Here is a 21,531-nt window from a genome sequence, read left to right as displayed (position 1 = left end):
CATCCCCATATCCCCCCTGGATACGACACTGGTTATTATAAAATGCAACAGTAACTACGGAATCCAATGTTGCATTAAATCCAAGAGCATTGTTGATTCACCAACCCAAACAGCCGAATCAACCATTAGCCGTTTTCACACCAATATCTTGCCGACACAACAGGACAGGACAGAATTTACACTGATTCATAACTCATAACTGCTCGAGGTTTACTATTCACAGAATAGTTCCTCATAAAACAAAATGTGTTGAAAGCATAAAATAATCCCTAAACTTGGTTTCATCATCCAACGGATAGCCTACCTGGAAATCAAAATTGTAAGAAACCCTTCTTCCTCTATGTCAATAAAACAGGGATTTATCCACAAAATTTATTAGTAGATTTTCTTCATTATCCTCTTCGCCCAACATTAAAGCTACAGCAACGTGTCAGGCATCTATGTTGTCTATGACTGAAAATATAATCGCGCGCTGCGGGGTTGGTGCCAGAGAAAACACCCGCTTTTTTCAACACGAACGCGTGGTTTCCGCGTATCACTGATGACGGATAACGCTGCGTGGTTCAGAGAAACCTAAGTCAAGTAGTAGAATCTTTTCTCAAAATAACAGTACCACTTTTCAACCAAACATACTTGAGAAGTTTTTTCTTTTTTGAAATAATTATTTAAATTTGTGTACTGGACGCTGAAGCTGATGAAGGTGTAATTTCTTATGCTGCTCCAAAACAGAAGTTTCATTAATTTTATCAATATCGGGGGACCGAGCTCTGCATTGAAAGGCGTAGTGATGGTCATTCGAAAGAAAAGGATAATTAAATGAAATTCCCCCAAAACCGTTAACTTTATTATCTACTTGAGAATTACTATGTAGGCTATGTATTGTGCAATTGAAATGTATGAGTTTGAAACAAAATTAGAAATAGTTATTTGTGCAACTAGTGCGCAAAGTGACAGTTTGCTGCACCGAAAGAAACGTTTACGCCCGAGCCGTAGGCGAGGGCGGAATGGTTTCTTGAGTGCAGCAGAGGAACTTTGCGCACGTATTTCACATTAAGTTTTTCCTACAGTTACCATTGAATATGAAAAGTGGGTAATTATGGGTAAAATTGCCTGAAATCCATCAAATAACTTAGTAGTGTTTGAATGGCGAGGCGGCTGTGTGGTGTGTGCTGTGGTGGCACTGTGCTGTTGCTGTCCTCGTTATAATATATAATAGTAATAATTAGCGCGTTGTGCTTCGTTGCACCTCTGCTCACTATAGCAGCCCAGTCACTGTTACCAACTTCATTTTGATTTTGCTGCACTGTTGCTCCATATAACCTACTAAGTATTTTGCGTTGCCATGTTGCAAATCTGGAGTGCAGAAAAATTTTTCCCGTACTAGAGTGGAAAAGTGATTCTTTGCGTTCTGTAATCAGTGCAGCAATGGCCACTTTTCAACGTAACTGTAGGAATAGTATATTTCGCACCTAGAGCAGAAAATGAGATTTTTCCAGCTCGAAATCGGGTTTCAAGTCCGAGGCCGTAGGCCGAGGACTAGAAAAGATTGAGAGCTGGAAAAACATTTTTGCCCGTGGTGCGAACGATATTTTTCGCCACACTACAGGTATTGCTGACAAAATAAATAAAGAATACAAAATAAAGAATACTCGTTAAGCTATCGTACCTATCTCTTGATTTTAGTGGTAGAAGATTTGCAGTCAGGATTTCAGATTCTTTTAAAATTTCACTTGGAATACCACAGTCATCTTCAAGCATTTTTGAAAATTCGGAATGCACTAAACAACAATAAATAATTGAATAAAATGGTTGCGAAGCGAATTAGTTTGATTCGAAACTGGAACTAAAATCATGGCGACTTCAGCTTATTATGAAAGTGGACACTCGCCCGATCTAGCGGATGACTTATTAATAATAATTAGCGCGTTGTTTCAAGCCATAAGCGGCTGGAAAGAGACAACTTTCTGGCCTAGACCGGAAAAGAAACCCTTTCTGACGTCGTCTGCAAACAAGGTCTTTCAGATCTACGTAGGGACTGGAAAACAGCTGCTTTCTGTGCAGTGTGGCGAAAAAATAGTTTTCGCCACACTGCACAGAAAGCAGCTGTTTTCCAGTCCCTACGTAGATCTGAAAGACCTTGTTTGCAGACGACGTCAGAAAAGGGTTTCTTTTCCGATCTAGGCCAGAAAGTTGTCTCTTTCCAGCCGCTCATGGAAGTAGTTAATAAGTCATCCGCTAGATCGGGCGAGTGTCCACTTTCATCATCAACTGAAGTCGCCATGATTTCAGTTCCAGTTTCGAATCAAACTAATTCGCTTCGCAACCAGTTTTATTCAATTATTTATTGTTGATTAGTGCATTCCGAATTTTCAAAAATGCTTGAAGATGACTGTGGTATTCCAAGTGAAATTTTAAAAGAATCTGAAATCCTGACTGCAAATCTTCTACCACTAAAATCAAGAGATAGGTACGATAGCTTAAACGAGTATTCTTTATTTTGTATTCTTTATTTATTTTGTCAGCAATACCTGTAGTGTGGTGAAAAATATCGTTCGCACCACGGGCAAAAATGTTTTTCCAGCTCTCAATCTTTTCTAGTCCTAGAAACCGATTTCGAGCTGGAAAAATCTCATTTTCTGCTCTAGGTGCGAAATATACTATTTTCTCAATGCTGTTAATAGAAACTCTGTTAAACCTCATTGCGATGAAAAATATTAGAGTATTTCAATTTCTTGTCAATCAGTTGTTCCTCGAATCATGCAATGTTCTCAAATATGATACTGCCAAATTTGGAGTCTCAATGATTAGTTTAATCTTGTCCACTAATTTTTATATCACTAATGAGAAACAGAATATATAATATATTTTAGATCCACTAAATTCCTGAGACTTGAAAATTTACAAACTTACATTTATTTCCTGCCTGATGAATTAGGATAATCAATAATAAAAAGGGAAGAACCGGCTTATCAATTTTGGGATGAAAAAAAACAAATGATGCATCATCACGTCTGAACTACTGAACTGATGTACTTGAAATTTTACCAAGGCTTATTCTCATCACTATTAATTAATCAATTAATTCTAATTTAATAATCGAAAATTGAAGGAAATTTGACCATTTGAAGGAAATGAAGACATTTTAACAGTTGTGAATTTGATATCTATACAAGAAATAAAAGACGATCAAGAAAAAAACAAAGAAGCAATAATGAATAATAGGAATGTTGAATATAAAGAGGAAATATTCTACAAATGTATGAAAGGAAACAAAAGAATCTTCCTTTCTCAAGAAAAGGGTAAAGAATTGATTGAGAAAATTCATTTTCAACTAGGACATATCGGAACTCACCACACACTATTACACATACGTCCACATTACTACTTTTCCAACATGGATGAAATGGTCAAGCGCTATTGTGATTCGTGTCATATATGTAAGAAGAATAAAACAAGAAGAGGTCGCTCAATAGGATTACTTTCACAATTGGGTCCAGCTAGTGAACCGTATGAGATCATGTCGATAGATACTGTTGGAGGGTTTGGTGGAAACAACTCAACAAAACGATACCTACACATATTGGTCGATCACTTCTCTAGATATGCATTCACTTCAAGCTCTAGCGGTCAAACTACTAAAGAATACATTCGTTTGCTAGATCCTATCTTACAAAACCATTCTGTCAAGATCCTATTAGCTGATCAATATGCGTCTATCAAATCAAAAAAGTTTAGAGATTACCTACTCGAAAAAGGTGTTACAATGGTGTTCACATCGGTAGATTGCCCACAATCAAATGGTCTTAATGAGCGGCTAAACCAGACATTGGTGAATCGTATTATATGCAAAGTGAATAGTCCAGAAGGAAGAACGCAGACGTGGTCGAAAATAGCGGAAAGTTGCACATCAGAATACAACAAGACAATCCATAGCACTACTAAATTTACACCAAGATATCTGCTATTGGGAAAGGATTTGGAAATAATACCATCACAACTGAGGAAAAAACGAAACTTACAAATAGACAGAGAAGAAGCAATAAAAAATTCCAATTTAAACCACAAACGGAACAAACTGAGATGTGATAAGAACAGAAGAATATATGGTTTCAAGGAAAAAGAACTAGTGTATATAGAAAAAGGGAACAAGTTGAATAGAAATAAATTAGATGAAGTTAGAAGTGGACCGTTCCCCATTATAAGAAGAATATCAAACTCAATGTATGAAGTGGCCTGCGGAATCAATGGGAGTGAACCAATCATCTGTCACTCAAGCAAATTGACACCTTCGAGGAAGTTTCTCGTTCAAGGGGGGGAGATGTAAGAAGCTGGTTGCTCTACATTCACGCTTCTTCTTTCTAATCATATGAACCATATGACTTGTTAATAATTTACTAATGTTGTTTATCAAACTAACAGCAGAGCTGATGAGAGAATCATTGAATGTTCATATTTGTACAGTTTAAGATTTATTGAGATTTATATTATAATTGACATTAAAATCGATTTTCTAAAGTAAATGAAAATCTTTCGTCAATTATTCATTTTAAGTAATATGTGCGAAGTAAGATCATTATAAATATATATTTAATTAGGGATTTAAAGATAGGTAACTATAAAAGCCCAACAAAACAGGGCTCACTCCAAATGAACACCTTAGTTGGTAGCGCACGTGGTTCACACGTCAAAGGTTGACGGTTCGAGACCTATCAAACATTTTTTTTTGCTGAAAAATTTCAACTCTTATTAAGATCATCCACGTAATTTTGAACAAAATAATTATATTTGTTCCCTGAATAAAAAGAGATTGCATTTCCCCAATTTTTCCCCGGTGCAAAGCACGGGTTACATGCTAGTGTACAATTAGATTTCTCTGGTACTCTTATATTGGGCGAAGCAGATAATAAATTTATATTTTAATGAATAAGCTAAGATGAATGAAAATATTAAATTAAGGTATTAGTGTGTATTTTAGTTTTATTGAAAAACATACTTTTATTGTTGCAGTTAGAGCAGCTATTGATCCAGAAGATGGACATCTGTGGAGTGGTGCTGCCTCTCGAAATTGCTGAGAAGATTTTATCGTATGTGGGATTGAGGGAGTTGATATGCTGCAGCGAAGTTAGTGTCAACTGGTATCAACTGATAAATAACATGAAATTGTGGAGATCATACGTGAGCAGCGAAGAGGATCGCTGGCTGCTTCACTATCAAGGAAGTAAGTGCAATGCAATTGTCTCGGGTTTTCCTGGTGAATTTAGCGGACTGAATGTAATTGCAAAAGCAGAAACACTGGCTCCAGTAGTCAACCCATGGAAAAATTCACTTCGCCAGCGTAATATTCTCAAACACTACTGGATGAACGGTATTTACCAAGCACATACTTTAAAGCCAGAGCACTGCAATCTGCTGTCATTCTCCAGTGTAGTAGTGATTTATCCATCGACCGCCGCGCAAGATTGTCTTTATTTACCAATTTTGGGCACTCGCGGAGATGGAGAAGAAGGGCTCTACTTGGTACGCCTCGACTGGCAACCGAAAATAGTTTGCACATTAGTTGAGAATGTGAAGGAAGCTGCAGTAGAAGTGACGTGTGTGATGAGAGACTATGTGGTGTGGGTGTCGGGTCTCACAGTCCAATGTCTGTCCCTCCAAAATGGAGTGGAAAACTCCGAAATAAAAACGTTGGGTGAAGTGGTTGAGAATGACTTCTTTTTTCTGGCCATGGATATCGAGAACATCGTTGCTTGGTCACACGGTTGGCTCCATCTCTGGGACAAGAAAAATTTGGATTTGAAATTGAGTATGAATTCGCGACCAAAAACTACCATAAGTGAGGTACGCTTAGATGATGGAATCCTCATAGTGGCGTCGTTCCAATTCGAAAAATATGTGTCCTTAATTGAAGTGAAAGATACCAGAAATATGCGTACTTTGCATGAATTTGAGGTATATGGTTTTGTTATCGATGTGATCTGTTGTAAAAATAATTTTCTTTTACAATATCACCAACAATTGATCGATCGTGTCGAGGGACGAGATAGAAAAACTGCAAAAGTACGTTTCTCGAGGGAATTTTTCTCCGGTACATTTGGTGGAAGTGTCACTCGATTGGCCGACAGCAAATTTATCTATTCATCAAAACTGGATGGTACAGTGAAATTCGATATTTCACATCCAGAAATAGATCTGTATAAATTCATTACAATCTTTGACGATAAACAACCTCTCTTTGGCAACATCTTGGTTGGAGTCAAGTCATTTAGTTCGAAATGTGATGAAATTGTAGTTTGGAATTGGGTTGAGAAACTGACATTTTGCAAATTGCGATCATTGCAATTCATTAAGGTGCACATCAACGAAGGCCGGATTATTGCTCATGACGAAGCTGGAGCTATAAGTGTAATGTCATTTGGTTAACATATCAAAGAAAATAAGAATTAAAACTTCCATTCAAATACAGTATTAGCAACGTCAGCATTATTAAATCTAGGTGATTTCAATTTTTGTTTTTCCAAACACAAACCTTTATGTTTATTTCAATTTCAATGGAAATCTCTTTTATTCAATTTGATTTTTTATGTTATCTTATCAAACTTCCTAGGTATTCACAATCACAATAATTGTACGTTATTATTCACTACTGTAGTTCTTTTGTCGCTTAACGTTTGGGTATTTCTTTTTTTTGATAATTTTTAAAAACATGTTTGGACATGTCCTAAGAAAACAGACAATGTGAGTTTGCTTTTTATTATTCAAGCTTGAAACTAGCTGCTATGTTTTTAGCAGTGCTAACTCGGTGATTTATTTTATTATTTTTGTTTAGCAGTGATAACTCTGTGGTTTTTATTTCATTATTTTATTGTTCTTGTGTAGCAGTGATTACTCGGTGATTTTAATTTTAATTTTTTTATTGTTTTACAATGATTGTACCGGTATATCGTTACTTCATTATTTGCTCTTCTGTCGTATATCATATTGTAAAACTGTATATTTCATCTATTTGATAAATGTGAAAATCAAATTGATTGGATCTAATGTAGATTGATTGGAGTTAAAGTGAGATGTTCAACTCAAATATCAATTTGAAATTAAATTACTGCGTTCTATAGGATGTAAAGAAACATTGTAATGTTTTAGATACTGTACATTTGTTTGTTATGCTTGTGTACATGAAAATGTTTTGAAGATTGTTATTCTTATGTAATGAATAACACTCTTGTAATGCATGTCATTCTGCTGTAGGAAAGGGATAAATAAATAGCATAAATTCCAATCGGAATTCAAACTGCTGCTTCCTACTGCTTACTGTTGAACCTACGATAAATTAAATGGAACTACACAGTTCTATAAATGAACTCTGATTGTGAATGAAAATTGATTTTATTTAATATATGAATATTGAATTCAATAATATCCGCCTTGTAGGCCTACCTAGTTACTTCCCTTATTTTAAAATTAACTAGAAAAAACTATTGAATCTCTCTGAATCTATTTTCACTCTTCAAACCTTCCATACTTGTAAATCAACTAAAAATTTAGAATTTCAATTGACTAACTGGATACATCAATAGATTGCGCACTCATGTAGGTAACTGAATCTCATACAAATATATCAAAGTTGTCTCTCACATTCAAACATTATAAGAAAACAGTTCATGTTAGTTTTAAGAGTTAGCTTGTTAGCTCAATCTTAAATCGATGTTTATCTAGTAGTCTGCAATGTTTGTAAATTTCACGATTACATAAAGAATAAGATAATATATTATTCTTGGTGAATAGCAGATAACTAGATATTTTAAACGTAAACATAATCTCATCGGTCATCATGATGTCAAAATTGTTTGCGTTTTTATGTTATCGGTATTCCTATGTATCTTTGTAACTATGTAATCGATAATATGTTTCTATTTATATATGTAAGTCTGTGTGTCTTGTATATATGTACAGTGCCTTGTAAATTTGTATTCTCGTATATTTGTATGTCTTGTATAATATTCATAGAGGTATGTAGTATTTCTTGTTATTCCTACTGTACCTAAATTAATTTTTTTATAATATGCTTTTGATATATTAGCGTAAGTTTTTACTATATTAATTTGTTTTCATTGATATGGAAAATTATTCATGATATGAATAAAATTGAATTGATTATGTATCTATTATAATATTTACCCTTCAGTTATTGAAGGATATTCATCCTTCAGTTATTATCTTATTTTTTATCATTGATCATAACTTCTAAAGTTCATATACAGTAACTTAATATTCTCATATATAGAGGTATATTACTGGATTATTTTTTGGTTGATAAATCACATTATATATCCTTGTGTCAATATTATATATCATTCTTGTACTGCATACCGTATTATAATGTCTTGCATATTTGTACCGTATTATAATGTCTTGCATATTTGTATACATTGTGCGTATAATATTTATGATATAAGTATTTATTGAATATTATTAATGTATTCTTCAGTTACGACATAGTAATTCACACCTCAACTACTTGATAGCTAATACAATCCGACCGTTTGTGAATTCTAACCTATTTATGAATTCTCATTCACAAAGGTAAATACATAGATAAAAAGTATTGCAGATTTTAACAGATCAAGTTTTATCCTATATTTTTGTGTGAAGTTATTCTCTATTTTGTATTCAGAATGTTCAAATTATTTGGTATTTCAAATGCATATTAAATGCAATACACAAATTTAATGCATTGCTATAAATTACCTATTAGAAATACTTGAACACTTTAAAAATAATCACAAAAATAACAACACCGATTCAAAGCAATGCAGTTTTTATTATTACTGAACTAAATATGAGTTAACATAATCTATACATCACAATATAGTTTCATTATTCTAGAAGAGCTATTAATCTGTTGGTCTTACATAGCACAATTTATAAATTTACATAGAAACAGATTTACATTATATACAATATTTCTTGCAACTTTGGTCAAGTGGATTTGGATGTCAACTAAGTACAGCCTATGCGATGATATTTTTATGAATATGAATGTGCTCGGATTTTATTAAAAAGAGGATGTATCACCTCTAAACAAATCGAGATTAGATGTTTAGATTTATACTCTATTCATGTAAACAATATAATGGAAGAATATCAATTCTAAAGTGAAAAAATAAGGGATGTAAAAATAAAAAAAATCCAGATTCCATTAGAAGGTGGAGAAATAACTTTATAAAATTAATTTATTGTTGAAAATCTAGATAGGCCTAACTCAGTTCATTAACAATTAGAAAATAATAAAAATCTATTCATATTTATAAAAAAGTTTATTCAAAATGTCAGTAGATATGAGAATTTATTCAATAGATTCCAATAAACTATCATAGAAAACGGTCACACAACATTATCTTTTGACCATTTTTCAAAAGAGATAAAATTCATGTACGGTCTTTTCAAGTTAAAAATACATTCCAATAAGTAATTGAAAAAAATAGAAAACCAGTTTGGAAGAAAGAATAACTTTGAATTACATAAGGATAAATAATAAAATAATCATTTGACAACCTTCTGCATTTGTACCCTGGATAGCTAGCAAGTTGATACACCGGAGAATTTATCTCAGTGCTATTTGAATTACACAATAATCAATAATGAGTAAATTCTTGAGAAAAAGTTGCATGTTTTTGGCCCAGATTGCAATACAAATAAATTTCTAACCAGAATATGATAGCCAAGAGCATTGATATAATGAGAAAAAAAGAGATTATGAATCATAACAGACTTAAAAATCATTGACTTCTTGTGATTTTTATATAACGTATATATGTATTTTTCAAATGTATTGAAATAGAGAAACAAGAATGATGGGAAGACAAGGTTTTAAACTAAACTTGAATTTGAACTGACTAAAAAAAATTAACAAGATAATAAAATAATGTAGGTTGAATTAAAAATTGAAAACTATTTGAAAGTTTATACTAAACTCAACCAAAACAGTTGAAATTAATTAAATGTCATAAAATTTTCTTCAACCTGATAGTTGATATTTACTGTATTTCCAGCTATAACTCAATAACATTTGGTTTGGCTCTGAAATAAAATAATGCAGGTACTAGGCCCTCTTCATGCATTTGCCATTTTCATAGCAAAATAGATGTGATAATACTGTTCAATTCCATTTATTATCAATATAATGAGTAACTAGGCTGCTAAAAGTAAAAGCCTAGCAAAAGTTGTGTAACTTGAAAAATGTGTAATCAAAAGTATACATTCTGTTCAATTCGCAATTTTATTACGTTAATTACAAGAGCGTGATTTGACTACATTCTATTGCACCATCTTCACCCTTGGTTCTAATTTTAAATACACAACCAATAAAAATTGTGAGACATGATCACTACATCAACGTACATAACTTTCACATGAATTAATGTGAACATTCATAGATCAGTGAAGAAATAACGCAATATTCTGATAAAATTCCAAAATTAATTTTTAAAGGAAAAGAATGTGCATACATGTCATGACAAAACGTTTTATCTTTCTCCTTGACGCTTTTTTGTAACCCATTCGATGTTGTAATAATATTTGTTGTGATCTGAATCTCAAAAATTAGGCTATTAGAAATTAGGCTTGTAACGTTTCATGAATGTTCACTTTCTCTGAAAAATTTATAATATGTGGTTTCCGTGATTTGTATTTTCAATATGAGTGTTCTCTTGTAATTCAACTGCAATTCTGAAATAAATTGATTTTGGGTATTGTATGCGCTTTTTAATATATCAAAATACCAGAAATTTGATTGAATAAAATCTATCACACACGTATACATCATTCTAATTTGGTGAATATTTTGGGTTCTTGCCTCACAATAGTGCTGAGTGGATTTGTGATTTTGATGTGATGCAAAATAACTCTCAAAATACAGCAAACTCATTACGAATAACATAGGTATGCGTAAAATGACAATATCAGTATCCTTATTCATCTTATCACAGAAACGCAAGCATCGTATTGAACAGGAGTTCTCAATCAGTAGCATCTGCAACTTGGCAAATTAGTTTACAACTACAATGAGAACGGCCGTTTTCACACTTAGCGATTTTCGGCCGACATTATTGTACTCAGAATGTCCTCAGATTGGCTAACTCTCACCAACAGCTGATTCTCAGCATATCGGAGAAAATTCTGGCTGTCGTGACAATGAAAGTCGCCCAACAATCGTAGTGTGAAAATGGCCATTCTTGTGCTTTTCAATTAAAAGTCACACAAAAGTAATAGTGAATGCCATTAGCAAATCAGTGGGAATAAGAGCCGTATTCATGAAAGATTCTAACAAAATTCTAAACTACACTGAAATAGCCCTGCATCGTGCAACAACTTTGTTATGAATACAGCCCCTGGTTTGTACCAGTATTGTTGATTCGTTTAACCATAGAGAGAAGATAACATAACTTTTGCTATCTTTTCTCTATGGTTTAACTGGGGGTCACAAAAATCAATGATCCCACGATAAATAACTTCTGCCCTAGAAGAAGCACACCTTAATTGTCTGGCACATGCATGGAAGAATATATTCTACTTGAATACTGAAAAGAACATTGAGCTAAATACGTAACTGGAGGTAGGACTGTATGAATGGAGAGAACATTTTAAATGTTATAATTTTTAATGATAATTGTCATTATGTTAATAAGACAGCACCTGAAGCTTGTTCAATATGTCCTCATTTTATTGCCAGCCAAAGAAATTTATACGGAGGGCTAGTCCAAAATAGTAGCATATTATCTATCTCTAGTTGAGTGCTATGCCTAACTAGTTGGTAACGCTGTAAAACCAGCTCTTGATTCAGCTGTCAGATTGCATTGAATTTCAATTGATTTTGTCTTTCCACTGAAATCCAGGATGGCCAGTTGACAAAACCTACTTATGCGAACTTTGCCATTCTCCATAAACTGGGGCACCCAACTAGAGAAGATAGCAACAGTAGCCCTAGCCACCTCCACCTCCAGTTCCAGTTATCTAGCTCAGTTGAAAATAACCTTAGGAGCAACCATTGTATTGGAAGAGCAGTGGTTTCTATATTTCTGTCTCGGTGCGAATTTGAGCAATAGTTCGTTTGTTGATGAGCATGTTGGTGGACTCGTCAATGCTCGAGTTGCTGGACGTGGACCGAGAGCGGGAAGGGGGGTGCACGACAGGGGGGTCGGAGAGGGGCCGACTCTTGTAGAGCACGGGCGTGTAGGGGTCGACCACGTTGTCTAGCAGGATGTTGCTGGTGCCTGCCTGCAGTCTCACCGAACAGTGCCTGGCGCCTGTGAAGGATGGTGGCGGATGGTGACCGACCCCTTTGTCCACATCCTGCACATCACTGCCTACCTCTAACTTTTGATTGGCACTTGTAAACCTATCTTCGTTGCATTTATTAACACTACTATCACTACTCTCTATACCACTATCAATGTTCACCAGAATACCCTCTCTCACTTTGTCCGTTTTTGTACTGTTTTCGGTGACGGACGTTTTACTCCACAAATCATTAAAACCAATCAGATTAGTGTTGGAAAAATCATGCACCTTTTTCACGTTGTCCTTGTCACACCAGTTGGAGACGCGTTCGCTGGCCAGTGCGCTGAAATCACTGACTTTGCTTTTGTCAGCTGGGTACTTGCTCTTGATGGCCATTGGACTGGAGGCGTTGTTGGTGGATGGAGCACCGTTTCTCATCTGTGCCAGGTGCGCCGAGTCTGTCGGGGGTGGCGCCACCGTCTGCGACGCCTTGTGGTGCCTCGCCGCCCCCGCCGCCACTAGACACGTGCAGCTGTCGCAGTGCTTCTGCTGTTGACGCTCTCTCTCCCTCTCCTCTAGCACCTTCGCCATGATGGCTGCCGACACTATGTCAACTGATCCCTGACTTTTCGACTTGTCTTCACCGTTCACATCTTTGTCTGGAACAAACAAAAACTTCATAAACCTCAAGATTAAAAAACACCCACAATTTTGCTCTTGGAGCATTCCATCTTCAAAGCACTCCTCATTCCTCTCAAAGACACATAATTACAACTCATGATATCATTATGTATTTATTTATACATTCATAGATAAAATATCTTTCAAAACTCATTATGAATGATTGGGAAAGGACCAACAGGCTCAAAGCCCAAACGGTTCCTTTCCAAAATGTTGATAGAAATAGTTTAAAAATAGGAGTATATTGCAAAAATGATAATAAATTAAGTACTGAATAATTTTGAGGAATAATTATGATAATGAAAATTATAATACAATCTTCTCTGGGACAATAGAAATTTATATCCTCTTCTCACAAGGCAATAAATACAATATTAATAATATCAAATGTCTGAACGAAGTAAACTGGTGAGAGAACAGTACCTCCCGTACAAATAATGAGTCATAGGCAATAGTACGTGCGTTAAGAATGAAGTGTTCGAACTATTATGAATGAATAGTACGATGATGCATTGATCCTTAATAACAATACAAGTAAATAACATTTTGGAAATTATGAAAGGATTATCTCTAAGAAAATAAAAATTACTAATATCCAGTATCAATTTACTAATCAATCTTTATTGATCACTAATTGATATTTCATTCAATTCAATTGATTACAAATTTAATAATTATTGATAATTCTTTATTAGGAGAGATAAAATGACAACTTTGTTGAAATTTCAATATTATTGTTGACAATTTTCAAACTGGATGCAACTATTTTTCATAGAATGAATGAAAGTTTAAAAGCCTGTATTGTAGAGTAGAGAATCATTGTATCCCTCATTATTTATACTAGTCCTATAACTGAATAATCTGTAATTTTCAAACTACAGAACCGTACATAAAATGACATCTCCTTACCAGAGATCTGCCTGTTGACTGAATAGACCATCGCTGTTGGTGGAAAAGTGGGAATGGGAACTTTGATCGTCTTCACTTCAGGTTTTTGCATGTTGCCATTGCCATCAGAGACCCTGCGATTCTTACTGTACACATAATTCTTCACTTTCTGTTGCATGTCACTTGGTAGCTGCAAATTAAAACAGAAAAGTGGAAAATAAACAAAGAGTAATAAGTGAGAAATCATTAGTAACTGCAATATTATACCAAATTTAATAGATCCAAAAGTTTTTCATAGTTTTTCTTTTTTTCTTTAAAGCTACTTTTAATATAAATAAAAATATTAATCTGAGTACCCTTTTAAATTATTTTGTCACGACATGTTTCGGCTACTATAAAATAATTTAAAAGGGTATAATTTAAATTGTTGTTGGATATTGTAATAGATACAGATAACTGTGACACATGATAGCAAAAATATAATTGAACATGATAATTTTCAAAAATGTACTTTTCAATGTAGGTGTACATGTAATACGTTCAATTTTCACCTCATTATTTAAGCATTTATTCAGGTCTCAGACTCATGAATGCAAGACTCAACGTAAACATGGAGAATACGGGAATAAAAATAAAAATATATGACTTTTTATGTAGTTAAGAAGTTGATATTGTGGTAATTATTCATATTGAATGAAAAAGACTAAGAAATTGTCAAAAAACACAGATTTATTGATACTTAAAAAGACCGGTTTCGGTTATTACACCATTGTCAATCTCTGATAAACTTGTTTGTCAGTGACAGGTCTTTCTAAGTATCAATAAATCTGTGGTTTTTTGACAATTTCTTAGTCTTTTTCATTCAATAAGAATATATGAGTTTTCATGAGTTCTTGTAAAGTTTTGTTGATCAGGCAGAGAAATAAGAAATGAATATTATATGATATAAGAATAGGATGGAGGGACGAGATCACTCAGCGCGTAGGAGATATGTGGTCAAAAACTTGATGTAATGTGACAATGAATGGATAAATAAATAAATTTACTCCAATAAAGAGTTTATAAGAATATAAAGATTACTACTACCGACTCTAGAACATGGTACGCCATAGTGGACTGGGTCAATTTCCACACGGAAAACACTAAACATGTAGAGGACACATTATAAGAAATATTTTTGTAACTAAGTATTGTATATAATTGTAATTGATGTAGTAGTTTTAGTTTTTTGGGAAGTAACATTTATTTATTAATTTATTATTATAAATAATAAGATTAAAGTATCAATCGAATCTTATGCAATGAGGAAATATACTTTATTGTGTTCCATAAAACGTATTATAAAATTTTAGAATATATTCAACTTACTGAATCATATCGCTGGGGAACGAAGTTTGAGGGTTTGCACTGAAGTAGCTGTATTGCAAGATTCACGTCATTTCTATACCTCTCCTATGGAAATGAAATATCAAAATTATTATTAAAACATCATCTTCACGAAATGATATTCAAGCACACATTTTTCTGAAACAAAATTGTATTCTATCATACATGATTCGAGATTCTGACAAATCTAAATTTGTTATAAATAAATGAATAACATAAATTACTATGCACCAACCACGTTGAAGCGATTAGAAACAGATATTGGTGAATGGTTAGTACAAAAATATAAAAACTCAGGCAGCGAAATGAAAAATTCAATTTAATTCATACACACACATACAAGTTTAATACAAATTAGCAAAATGAATACATGCAAAACAAACAACAACAAAAACCACAATAAAAAGAATAGTGGTGCAAAAAAGGGTTGAGGGTTGAAGGGTTATCAACTATGGTTATCCATATGTACTATAAAACCTTCGATCCTTGAGAAGGTGAAAAAGGTATCAGGAAAAGTGAATAGACGGAAGGTATGAAAGGATGGGATGGGGGAAGAAAAACGAAAGTATTGCAAAAACGATAGGACTAAAATATTAATAGGAAATGAATATGATATGATATGAGAATTAAAATGGAGGAACGAGATCACTCAGCGCGTAGAAGATATATGTGGTTGACAACAGCCGGGGATTGGAAAATATGGCAAAGAATCATGCACAATTTGTAAATATATTGTAAATTGAGTTTGTAAATTTTGTTATTTCAAAGATGTTTTTTTTTTGGTAACTGCCAACCACAAACTACCTCAATTGAGAGGCTTTTGTTCAATTAATGAATGTCAATAAACCTATTATTATAAGAATTGAAAATCATATCAATTCTAGTCACCCTATCTAACCTACTCTACCTTAATCACCCTATCTAACCCTCCCTACCTGAACCACCAAACCTAACCTTCTTTACCTAAACTAGCCTACCTCAACTTACATATAATGAAATTCATAACTAGGATAAGTTCGATAGTTTTGTAATCTTAAATGTTTACGGGGAAGTTTTAAAGGTTGATTAAAATGATTTAACCTGTATAAATTATTGAAAATTTAACTGCATCTCAGACATAAGAGTAGGCTACACATTACATGCATGCAAGTAGATTACAAGACAAAGAGATTGATTGATTGAGTAGCTGCCTTTATTAGAAACCTGGGAGGGCGAAGAGAATGAGAGAGAGAGAGAGAGAATGTATCTTTATACAGTACAACATAACAACATCTGTATCAAGTCTATCCTACAAGCTCAACAATAGATTTCACACGTTAAACATTTTATTAAACTCTATACAGATCGTAGTATATGAAAAATGATAAAGAAAATTCTTTTTTTTTTACACCAACTTGTCTAATTATAAACATTTACCTGAGAGTGTAATGACTAGGATGAATCACAAAATTGAAATAAATAATGCATAAATTGAAAAATGTACTTACATTTTCTTCCTGAAGCCTAGCAACGTTAAACTTTTCATCAACTAATCTACGTGTCAAACTAGCAACTTCTGTAGTGAGAGCAGTCTTTTCCGTTTCACATTTATCAACAATTCTTAGTAGTTTATCCTCTAAATTTTGATTTACTTTTTGCACTCTTTTATGCGCCTCGTACAATCTGTAAAAACAAATCATGAATGGTATAATCCGATAATAACTGGATAATAAGCTTCTAAGAGCTAAATTGCACAGTGGAGTTTTCTTAATCAATCAAATATTTGGTCAAAGATCTTTGATGGCTTAATAGGCCTTATTTGATGTATTACATGTTGAAAATTTTCTAATATTTGGAATTCGATTTTTTTTACAAGTCCCAATCCAAGTTTCAGATTTTTATCTTTTCAACCGTGCTTCCGAGCTCAAAAGTGTAGAGGACCTTTATTCTTCAGCGCTCCAAGGTGGCCTTATTTCATATATCACATGTTCAAAATTTAAAAAATATTGGAATTCGATGATTCCCCTCCTCCCAAAAGTCCCAAATTTCAAGTCTCAGATTTTTCATCTCTTTAGCTGTGCATCCTAGCTCAAAAGTGTAAGAAACTTCTATTTTCCAGCGCTCCAAGGCGGTCTTATTTCATACATTGAATGTTGAAAATTTTGAATTTTTTATCATTCAATCGTTACAACCCCCCCCCCCAGACCCAAATTTCAAGTTTCAGATATTTTATCTCTTTAACCGTGCATCCTAGCTCAAAAAATGTAAAGAACTTCTATTTCTCAGCGTCCACCACCGATCCTATTGCATTTATATCATCATACTCTAAATCCAATTTGTATGTGTGTTTGTGTGTGAATAGGCGGGCGTGTGTCAGTAGTGATTTTAGTGAGTGTAGCGAATTCTACTGTTCTCTGAACTACTAGTTAATAATTATTCAACTTTTTTAGAGTAATAATCGCAAAGGCGAAACTGAAGAAGAAAGACAGATGTAAACCAATTTATCTTGTTCCAAGTATTTCTTAGAATAATCACGATGTCAAAATATTACAATGCTTTAGACGATTTGGAATTCCTAAAATCGATTTATTCATTCAATGATTCTGGAAGATATATCCAAATGAACTTCAAATTCAATATAATTCTATGATTTTGTATGGACCTACTGATGGTCTATCGAATTCAAATATTTGAGTTAGTCTATTACCTACAGTCTTTAGGAGACATGGACAATGGGAGATATTTTTCTCACTCACTTGACGTCTTTAATATAAAAAATCTTCAATTAGAAGTAACCATGGATTTATATTATTATCCAGTATTAATCCACATTATTATTTAAACTATTAATAATATATTATTTGTAATGTATTTTTTTAATTACTTTAAAGAGGTAATATATTGACAGAAATAAACGTTACTGTACCTAGAATATTTGTCTTGCCAAGTAAGAAGTTCGTCTGTTAGTGCAGCCATCTCTCCATTAGGAAATTTCTCAGCTTCGCGTAAAAAATTTGTTTCCATCGACACAATATGATTCTCTCTCTCCAGCAGCCGTTGCTTCAAGTTTTCAATTTCTACATGAAGATGGAGGGCCGACGGCTCCGTACACTGTTTGCATGTACACCCGCATCCCTACAAAAACAACATCGCAATCACGGATAAGTACAAGAAAATGCAGTTATTCAATAATAACAAACATAGTTTGAAAAGTGAATCTCTCACAGCAGAACAGGTGCAACATTTATACTGAGCTACAATATAAAAACTAATCAAATCATTGGTGTCTTAAACAGAATAAAGCGTTACGGTATTCACAATATTTGTTGAGCAATTGCACTACCTGCTAGACAAAAATGTGAGCACAATTCTACAAAAATCAATAGGTATATCCAACAATAAATATGAGTAATTCTGATGAATTATTGGCGTTAGAGTTGAAATGTACATAATCAAAATGATTGTAGTTTAATTAGTTGAGTAAAAAATTTCGAAGAGACAAAAATGCATAAATAAAGAAATAAGACTTTACTTTCACTTTTTATAAGACTATTCAGTAATCTCCATCCATGGCCAGCAATTGCTGGATAGATTAGATTAAAAAATGTAAAACTAGATAAAAAAAACTAAGATTACGATGGGTCAATCATAGACCTCAGAAAACATTGTATTGCCTCTTCATCGAGGGAGTAGAAAGCCAGACTCACTAGCCTCTCCCGAAGTGACCTTTCAAATACTTTCTTCTCCTGCTCACGAGAATACATGGGCATCACATTGAAGATATTGAGTGCTCGGACAGGGAAGCTATTATGCGATCGAGTCAGTCTGGCATGAGGCAATTTAATTTATATAATTTCTCCTTGTGTTGTGGCCGTGTACTTGTCCCCTTTGCTGAAATGTGTCTCTTATCTACAGTAACAGCGAACTGAACAGATACTAACTATGGACCGTCATAATCTTTAGTCTCCTGAAGATTTGGATTTAGGAACTAAGTTGAGATTTAGGAGGGTAATGTACTTATTGTTTAGAGAATAATAGATAAGACATAAATCTCATTCAGTGGGAGAGTTGTGTATCTTCAATTTATAAGATTTCAATCCAATTGAAATCGAAATTAATATTTATTGTTTCAAACAAAGCGTGTTTGTTCAGTTGTATCTTTTATATAGCCTAACATTGTTCATAACATTTCTACAGCGAATGGCTCAACTTGATAAGTCTGTAGTACATTAAAACATTAATTCACAAGTTTTGGTAGGCGGACAAATATTATTTTCTAAGCATGTTAAAAGGAGCAGAGAATACCTAGTTTCTAGCCTTATGCATAAGGCTGGAATCAGGAAGATTTGAGAAGTAAAATTATTTGTTTCCAAAGTTCAGACTTAGCCTATAGGTACCGAATGCTGATTACAAGCAAACATTGAAATAATAATAGAGCCAGTCTTTTATTGATGATTGTCAATCTGATTCCAAATCCAATATGCAATGCTATTTTACAGCTCCACAGTGACAATAAAAATATAAAATGATTGTTTTTTACAGTTGTCATAAAGTTGAATTCTTTAAAAAAATACTACAATACAAGCCGTTAATTGATTGATCAAAATTTTAGTTTGCAAAATAAAGGAAGCATAATCAGATAACATCATTAAAAATAATCATTATAACTCATAATAACAACTTTCTTAAACGTTATACCTACAAAAAAGAGTAAACCTGTAATGTTCTCACAACATATTATATAGTTCACATTCCACTATAAAAAAGTCATAATTACGAAATTTTTAAACGGAATATTAATTTTAACGTTTTTGTTGCCTAGTTTTCTAGGAAAAACATTATCAGTGCCAAAAAAAAGAATGCAACAATAATATGCTTTGGATTTTGTAAATCATAATCCTAATTCAATAAAGCACTTGAACTCTGGATTACATTATATTGATAAAACTTACAAATGTCAATTAAAATAGATAATAATTCTATTATTGTACCTCAAGCAACAATAATTCTCTATCATGATCCATCTTAGATGTAGAATGATGACAGCAAGTAACTTAGTACACTATTATCAAAAGATTTTGACTTCAATAATTATTGTTTGTGAGTAATCAGTCTCTTTGATAAGAACGTGCACAAAACTCTAAACAAATTGAGCTGTGATAACCATCTAAGTAATTAATATTACAATAGGTAGTAAACATCTAATGTATATGACATTCTTAAAGTTAATGTATTTCTTTAAAAATTAAATGTTATCTTTATCTTTTTCTACTATAATAGAGAGATATTAAAGATAATGAGAGAATATGAAAAAGAAATTCAATCCTCCTGATCAACTGATAGCCATATCTAAAATTACATGCATAACAAATAAAAACATGTCAAACACGACGTTTATCTATCAAATCTTGTTCAACAAATAGAAGTAAAAAATAATATAAAATTGGATTGAAAATATACACAATACATGTTAAGTACTGTAATCAAAGGGAAGTGAATTTAACCTTCAAAAAAGGTAAACTTATGAGTTATGATTGGTATGCTATTCAAAGTTCATTCTATAAAATAGGAGAGTGAAAAAATTAAAAAAATGATACAAAGATTTCATAAAAAAAAACTCGTACTTACATTACATTTTGAATTTCGCAGTGACATTGCATCAAAATATCAAGAATGCATAAGGAATTACACGGCAACCAATGTTCAAGGAAATTAGACAACCTCAAATCTTTGAAGGTAAATGTAACAAAAATATTAAAAACCACCTCACTCTTGAATGAAATCATAAGGTTTCAATGCAAATATTCAGCTAGTAGAATGTTTTTGTAAAGATACTTTTAAATCCACGTAGCTGACGTACGTGTTATCAATTTTTGGAACAAGTCCTAAGGCTACGGTTAAAAGTGTCTTCTGCTGCAATCATACTTCTACTTCCTACTCATGATTCCTCAAAGATTTCACCTCATCAGTCAAGATAATATTAAAATAGTTATTGTTTAACGTGCTATACTTAATTTTTACACCAAATTATTTAAAGTGATTAATATTTGTACATTTCTACATTTATAAAATTACTACAAACGAAAATAACACTCCTGTACAAAAAGACAGACACCCCAACCAACATCTAAAACTTGACAGACCAGTGCCTGCAGAATACAACTTCTAAACAGTGAATCTGTTCAGACCAGCTGATTGAATTCATAATAAAAGCATGTAATTCAATGAATTTATTTTGAAAAGTATGGAATAGAAGCGAAACTATAATTTTTTCATTCAAAAAACAAAATAGCTTGACCAAACAAAAATCTTGTCTTTGCG

At 33.1% G+C, this 21,531-nt stretch overlaps 2 protein-coding genes across 3 annotated transcripts in view; one reads left to right on the top strand and one right to left on the bottom strand.

The window, feature by feature from the left end:
- The window catches only part of LOC111051999, a 21,649-nt gene extending 10,899 nt beyond the window's left edge, over positions 1 to 10,750 (top strand). The window contains exon 3 of the mRNA XM_022338598.2: positions 5,008 to 10,750. Coding sequence (XP_022194290.2) covers positions 5,032 to 6,420 — 1,389 coding nt within the window. The 5' untranslated portion in view covers positions 5,008 to 5,031 and the 3' untranslated portion in view covers positions 6,421 to 10,750. The remainder of the gene's footprint in view (positions 1 to 5,007) is intronic.
- LOC111052000 lies at positions 8,841 to 21,531 on the bottom strand. Of its 2 annotated transcripts, none has more exons than XM_022338599.2 (6): positions 20,839 to 21,531; positions 18,137 to 18,345; positions 16,719 to 16,893; positions 15,214 to 15,297; positions 13,867 to 14,035; positions 8,841 to 12,935 (listed from the first exon to the last, which is right to left on the bottom strand). In XM_022338599.2, the coding sequence occupies exons 1-6, from the start codon at positions 20,863 to 20,865 to the stop codon at positions 12,067 to 12,069; spliced, it is 1,533 nt and encodes a 510-aa protein (XP_022194291.2). In that variant the 5' UTR covers positions 20,866 to 21,531; the 3' UTR covers positions 8,841 to 12,066. The 2 variants fall into 2 exon arrangements, with proteins under 2 accessions (XP_022194291.2, XP_039279093.1); XM_039423159.1 differs by lacking the exon at positions 20,839 to 21,531 and adding an exon at positions 20,202 to 20,314.

Source organism: Nilaparvata lugens, chromosome 3 (genome assembly GCF_014356525.2).
Source record: "Nilaparvata lugens isolate BPH chromosome 3, ASM1435652v1, whole genome shotgun sequence".
Classification (NCBI taxonomy): domain Eukaryota; kingdom Metazoa; phylum Arthropoda; class Insecta; order Hemiptera; family Delphacidae; genus Nilaparvata; species Nilaparvata lugens.
Note: the sequence above shows the minus strand (reverse complement) of the source record. Positions and strands in the feature narration are given on the sequence as shown.

Coding starts and splice junctions, on each gene's coding strand:
- LOC111052000 (XM_039423159.1), bottom strand. CDS start 20,234: ATGGATCATGATAGAGAATTATTGTTGCTTGAG. Junction 15,298..16,718: donor CTAGGCTTCAGGAAGAAAAT/GTAAGTACATTT, acceptor TCATTTCCATAG/GAGAGGTATAGAAATGACGT. Junction 14,036..15,213: donor TTCCCCAGCGATATGATTCA/GTAAGTTGAATA, acceptor TTTAATTTGCAG/CTACCAAGTGACATGCAACA.